This window comes from Dioscorea cayenensis, chromosome 8 (assembly GCF_009730915.1).
Source record: "Dioscorea cayenensis subsp. rotundata cultivar TDr96_F1 chromosome 8, TDr96_F1_v2_PseudoChromosome.rev07_lg8_w22 25.fasta, whole genome shotgun sequence".
Lineage (NCBI taxonomy): Eukaryota > Viridiplantae > Streptophyta > Magnoliopsida > Dioscoreales > Dioscoreaceae > Dioscorea > Dioscorea cayenensis.
The window spans coordinates 20,107,665-20,114,117 of record NC_052478.1 but is presented as its reverse complement, the minus strand read 5'-3'; the positions used below and the strand labels follow the sequence as shown (position 1 = coordinate 20,114,117).

The 6,453-nt window shown below is 31.3% G+C and overlaps 1 protein-coding gene across 1 annotated transcript; it reads right to left on the bottom strand.

Moving 5' to 3' along the window:
• Positions 1–2,044: 2,044 nt before the first annotated feature.
• Positions 2,045–4,205, bottom strand: LOC120266450 (patatin-like protein 3). The gene is made up of 3 exons (XM_039274081.1): positions 3,264–4,205; positions 2,759–2,821; positions 2,045–2,647 (listed from the first exon to the last, which is right to left on the bottom strand). Exons 1-3 carry the CDS (start codon positions 4,137–4,139, stop codon positions 2,330–2,332), a joined length of 1,257 nt encoding a protein of 418 aa, XP_039130015.1. The 5' UTR covers positions 4,140–4,205; the 3' UTR covers positions 2,045–2,329.
• Positions 4,206–6,453: the final 2,248 nt, after the last annotated feature.

Below are 6,453 nucleotides of genomic sequence, written 5' to 3'. Positions count from 1 at the left end.
TTGAAAAAAAAGGGTGCCTACGGTCCACTGCTAGTCTAGAGGTCTAGTACCACTAATTGATAAGATTCAAAACAAGCATTGTGTAGATTCTAGTTCAGCTATTCATATTGCGCTCTGTCTCACAACCCACTCTAATTACCATTTGTCACATGGTCCTTGCATGTACACCACCTTCCACCAAATAATAATAATAATAATAATAATAATAATAATAATAATAATTGTGTGTATGTATATATATACATATTTTTTTCACGAAACACCAATAAAGTAAAACCTTTATAGATGATGTTTTTGGAAAAAAAAAATATTTATAGATATAATTAATTTCATGATAAATAATTTTTTTTTAAAAAAATAATTTTTTTACTTTATATAATTTGAAAAACAAAGACAAAAGAAAACATAGAGACCAAAATTACAAGCAATATATCAATGCATATAAAGAATACACTTTGAGTTGAAATAATTATTTAAGGGGTAATGAATGTGTCAGTTAAAGACGATAAAGATTCAGATAATAGTTGTATTCGCCAAATATTTTCCCAAATGAAGTTTTTCTAAAAATAAAAACCATAAAAGATTACTTTAACATAAAAAAAATGATAAATATAGTTGTACTTTGAAAAAACTTGAAGATGAGATTGAATTTAGTTCTTGTAAAAAAAATGACTTTAAATGCATATTTTAAAAAAAAGTAAAATTTTAAAATAAAAGTAGTTAAAAAAAATTAATTTTATATGATATTTTTTTGGAGTATTCGATGAATTATTAATTTATATTTTTGTGAGTCCGAATTCTTAAAAAAATTATATCTATACATTTAGAGAAATTATTAATTTAGTAATTTGGGCCGAAACGGGACTAAAAAAATTTAATCAAGTTTATTAATTTATCAAATAATTATTAATCAAAGTTTTAGTGAATATATATATATATAATAATCAGTTTGTATTTTCTATTTTATCAATTAAAATAAAAATATAATATCAAAATATGTTTTTTATCAATAATATAAAAAAGTTGTAAAAGATTTGAAGAGTGAAAATACCATATTATATATGAATTGATTTGGTAGTCAGCGTGAATGTATATGGATGTGATTGTTGGTCTTGGACCAACAATTATACTGCCTTAATGTTTAAGTATTCACTCTCACAACTACTACTGCTTCAAGTACTAGACACGCTCATAATATACAGCTTTTCAAGCATGCGTGTGGTCCAAACTCTCTTTTATAACCTTTTGAATTCATTCTTCCCAATTTTTCCCTGCATTTTGTTTATTCATTTTGTTTATTTTTTTAAAATATAGATAAATTACCAAAAGGTATAGAAACAAGAAGATAAACAATTACATACATTGACTAGTGAGAACCAGGGAGCATAGCCTAGCTCAGAGGTTATCACTATGCTTTACAAGAGTAAGATATTGAGTTTAATTCATTCTCATAATGTAAAGAATTCTCGCATCAGTGTGAAGAGTACTTTATCTTGTTTTTAAAGTTGTACGATAAGTGGATTTTTTTTTTTATGAGATCAACAAATTACTGTAACTATTGTACCTTTTTATTCTTACTTATCTCTTAACTAGGAATGCTTGTTTTTTTCATAAAAAAAAAAAAATAATTACATGTAGTGAATGCGGTGTAACAAAAATACAAATAAAAATAAAAAAAAATCAAATAGAAGACTTGGTACAATAAAAGAAGGTTGGGTGCACACTAGTGACTTTACAAAAGATGTGAGAAAAGATACGTGTGTGAAATAGGACTTCCAACATATGACCACTTATTTATTTAAATTTTATAATAATTCAAATAATTTATGAGTTTTTTTTTCTTTCTTAAATTAACCTTAATTTTTTATTTTTTATGATATTTATTTATCAAAATAATCCTAGAACCATCACATCAATGTCCAATCAACACAAATAAAATAACCATAAAATCATAACAATATTAAAAATAATTAAGATCAATTTGGAAAAAGCCCATAAGTTATTCATAGATAAAAACAATATACTTTATGAAAGAAACAATAAATGAAATTGAAAACATTCTCTTCATTGAAGAATATTAAGTTACAACATTACATAAAAAGTCAAGCTCTAATTAATTACATCTAAGCAAACTAACAACTTCCCATCACCAAATCTCACCGCTAATTAAGGAAACTTCTCAACATTAACCCAAAAACACAAAAAAAGGAAAAAAAGAAAAAAATAGACATCATCATCTATCATTTCTCCATCTCAATGCACATAAGTTAGATCTCCATAAAATTCTTTATTTTTTTAAAAAAAATTTCTTTTTTATTTTTTTTCCTCTTCATGGAGATGTGATTGATGTTGTGGCAGATGAAGGTCTAGTGACTAGAGAAGAAGGATCAGTGTTGTTGTTGTTGTTGTTGTTGTTGTTGTTGTTGTTTTTCATCCTTCTTTGATGCTCTTTGAATAATTCTTGTGAAAAAAAATCCAACTTTTCAGCATTTGTTTGGTCTGATACTTTCCTACCTCTGAACAGGATTGATTCTATATTCCTTTGATTCAACACATCCTCTGCCATCTTCATCAGGATCTCTGTTTCATTGGTCTTGCCTTTGCCTTTTGATTTCTGAATCCTTGTGGGGCTTAGTAAATTATTAGCCTGCAGAAAAATTTCATTTTTTTTTTTCTTTAATTAGTTTCATGTTTAGAAAATAAAGAAGAATTAAAATTTAAATTTTGACTATTGTTGTTATTATTGATTGATTGTTACCTGAATGCGGACGTAGTTGCTTGTCCTGCAATGTCCGAACGCCATGGCGAGAGATTGATCGATCTGGTAAAGAACATCAAAGGACGAAAAAGAGATTAAAAATTTAATATTTAGAAGTAGTTCAAATTTTGAAATTGGAGAATTTAATGAATATATTACGATTCCAATTATTTACTGCAAATAATAAATGTTCAAAAAAAATTAGAAATCGGAGAATGCAGGGGGCTAAAAAAATAAATTTCCAGAGATCAGGGGCTAATATGTAATTTTTGAGAATTCTAAGGGGGTTTGTAATTTTAATATTATAAAAGGGGGTCAAAAAGCAAAATAGAAAAAAAGCAAAAACCCCCCAAATCCCTGATAAAATAAATTAAATATTAAAAAAAAAAATCATGTGAAACTCGAGAAACAATAGAAAAAAATAATTAAAAAAAATAATTAAATTTGATTTTACCAAAATGCCACTGAGAGAAGAAAAGTTCATCATCATCATCATCATCCTTACCATATCGGCATCTCCCTTGCCGGCGATCTCAACGAGCTCCCCCGGCGACGGCGGCGCCACCACGCCGGAAACCCCATTACCAACCTCCACACCCCCAATAGAGATAACAAGAAGATCCTCAACCCCATTCGCAAGCGGGAACTCAATCCCATTATTCAACACATGGGTCACCGCCGCCGCCGCCGGATTCACCATCGCCACCGCACCTCCGATTGCCTCAATCCTCGTCATCCCATTCACCGACTTCACCGCCACCCTCTTCCCCCATCCCGCGCACGTCGCCGCACACACATCCCTAAACCTAAAATCAAACCCCACCGCCTCCGTCGCATCAGCCCTCGAGAACATCAACACCGCGCCGGTGTTCAAATCATAGCACGGGATCAACACCGGCTTCACCGAATCCCTAATCGTCGCATCGCCGAACACCCGCTTGAAAACCCCTCCCACCGATCGCCGGAAAATTCCAGATAAAACCCCTCTTCGCCCCGAGATCTTACCTCTGGTTTTGGAGAGAAGACGGAGAGCGTCTTCAGCGGAGAGAGGAGGAGCTCCGCCGGGGCGAGGGGTGAAGAGCAGCGCGGCGAGGAAGCCCCCGGCGCCGGATCCGGCTGCGAGGTCGAAGAAATCGGAGATGCGGGCGGAGGTGATACCGGATTGCTTCCGGAGCGAAGCTTCTAGTCGGGAGAGACACGCTGCGGCGAGGATCGCGTCTCCGGTGGCGTCGATGGAGAGGATCCGAACTCTTCCGGCTTTCGGCGGCTTTGCTGGTGTAGTCGGTGGGGAGGGTGAGAAGAGGAACTTGCTTTCGAGAATGGAGAAGATCTCATAGCTAAGCTTGTCTACATCCCAGTTGGGTTCCATCAAAGCCGCCATTACTAGGGTTTACGCCGGAGTCGGAGAAGGAGCTCGCCGGAGATAGTAGAGAAGAAGAGAAGGGGGAACCAGTGTTTATATAGAGCTAACGAAACGGCGCACGTTAGTACGTGGGAAACGCGCAGGATAGAAGCCGCACGTGAGGATGGGGGGCGCGATTAATCGGCGATTGAATCGTCTCGCGCGTTGGTGTTATGAAACGAGTAGTGGGAAAAGACGGGAATGCCCTTGGTCGGGAGTTAAACGGCGTCGGCAGTCAAAGGGCACGTGGGAAACGCGAGTGATGGAGCACACGTGTGAGACAAACACAGCTAATCACAGTCGCTGTTATGCTAAAGAATAGAACAAAGAAAATAAATTAATAATTAAAATTATTTGATATATGTTCGGAGCTGGGGGAGGGCATGACCCCTGGTTTTGGTTTTTAAATTATATATATATATATATATTTGGAAAAAATATTTGTGAAAAATTATTATTTAGGTTTTTAATATTTTAAAAATTAATTTATATAAATTTATTATTTTTGTAAAAATCTATTATTTGGTCAGTTGGTTTTTTACAAACATGTTTGTAAAATTATGTAAAATTTTATTATTTATTGTTTTGATATTTTATCAATTTGATATGTAGTAATAAAAAAAAAATTGTAAATATTTATTGTTGGACAATTTGATTTTTTATAAATTAATATATATTATTAAAAATATATTTTTATAAAAATCTATTATTTATTTTTGCTTCTCCTCTTAAAAGATTCCTTCCAAAAACATTCCCCATCCAATTGTAGTTTTTTTTTTAAATTTTAAATATGGTGTTTTAATTTTTATTATTTATGAATAATAAAATTTTGGTCGGTGACAAGGGGTAGAATTGGAATTTTCTTTTAAACTAGGATATTAAAAGGGTATTTTCTTTTAGTTTCTCATAGTTTCTCATAAACAAATTTTTTTAAAATTTTTTTTAAAATTTTTTTAATTTCAATATTAGAATGCGTATAATTCTTTGAATATATTTTGGCAATATCTTGTATATAGTTTTATGTTTATATTATAATTTTATGTTTTTGCATTGCTTATATATTTTTTCTAATTTTAAAATGAATTAAATATATATTTTTTTTTATTTTGATTAAGCTCCACTCTTTCTCTTGAGCATGATATATAGATGTGAAGAACATGTAGGAAGTAAAATAATAATAATAATGACCATGATGTTATGGTGAAGTCTAAGAAAAAATCATGGTCTTTAATTAATAGACTTTCTTTTTCTTCTCATTCTTTTTATTTGACCCCATGTTGATGAATAATAATAATAATTCAAATTGTCCATTAGCCATTGATTTCTATGTCATGTAGAGCACTACATTCATTGAAACCCTTAAAAAAACTAATTAATTAATTAATTAATTAATCAATGTTTAGTAATTACTTAGCCCCTAATAATTTTATGATTAAGAAAAGGTTTAGGAAGGGTCCTAGAGGATGAGTCATGTCCCCCCATCACTCTCTTTATAGTCTCTATTTAGGACGTTTTGAATGTTAGGTGCCCTACAAAGCCTCATTTTCAAATAAAACTTCTTTGTTAAAGCCAACCACTTTATTCCCTTACCCCCTCTATTTTATCTATTTATTTATTAATATTTTGGCCGTAGTACTAATTTTGATGATGGTTTGCTAATTATATATAATTCAATTGCTAATCATGTTTCTTTGATCTGTGTCTCATTGTGGAGGTCATAAAGAAGGGTAAAATTGTCAATTGATCAAACTGTTCATTGACATTTCAAGTTATGTTTGAAATTTTGAATTACTGAATCTAACTTAAATTTATTTTTTCAACTGAATTAATTAAATATATTTTGGAAATTTGTTTTCTTTTTTTTTTAGCAACTTGAGATTGGCTTAAAATTTTTAATAATCAAACTGAGCTCGAGTCACCTTCTTTACTTTAAATTTATTTTAAACTAAGTTTAATTGAATATTCATTGTCCCATTAATCCAACTATTATTGAACTCCTCATGCTCAACTCAAAATATTCTTTAAACCAAGCTTAATTAAATATATTTTAGACATTATTATTTTTTTAATCAAATTTTTCATATCAATTTTTTTTAAGAAATGCAATAAACACAAATACTAAGTGGCTTGTGTGTGCAAACAACATTAGTGCGTGTTCAACCAATTAGTACAAAAAATTGGATGCAAATCAACCCTCACAATCGGGGACATATGACACCATTACATCTAACACGTTTTAAATCAGGGCATTAAATTTCCTGCAAGTTACTCCTTTTGTTCTTTTTTACTTATC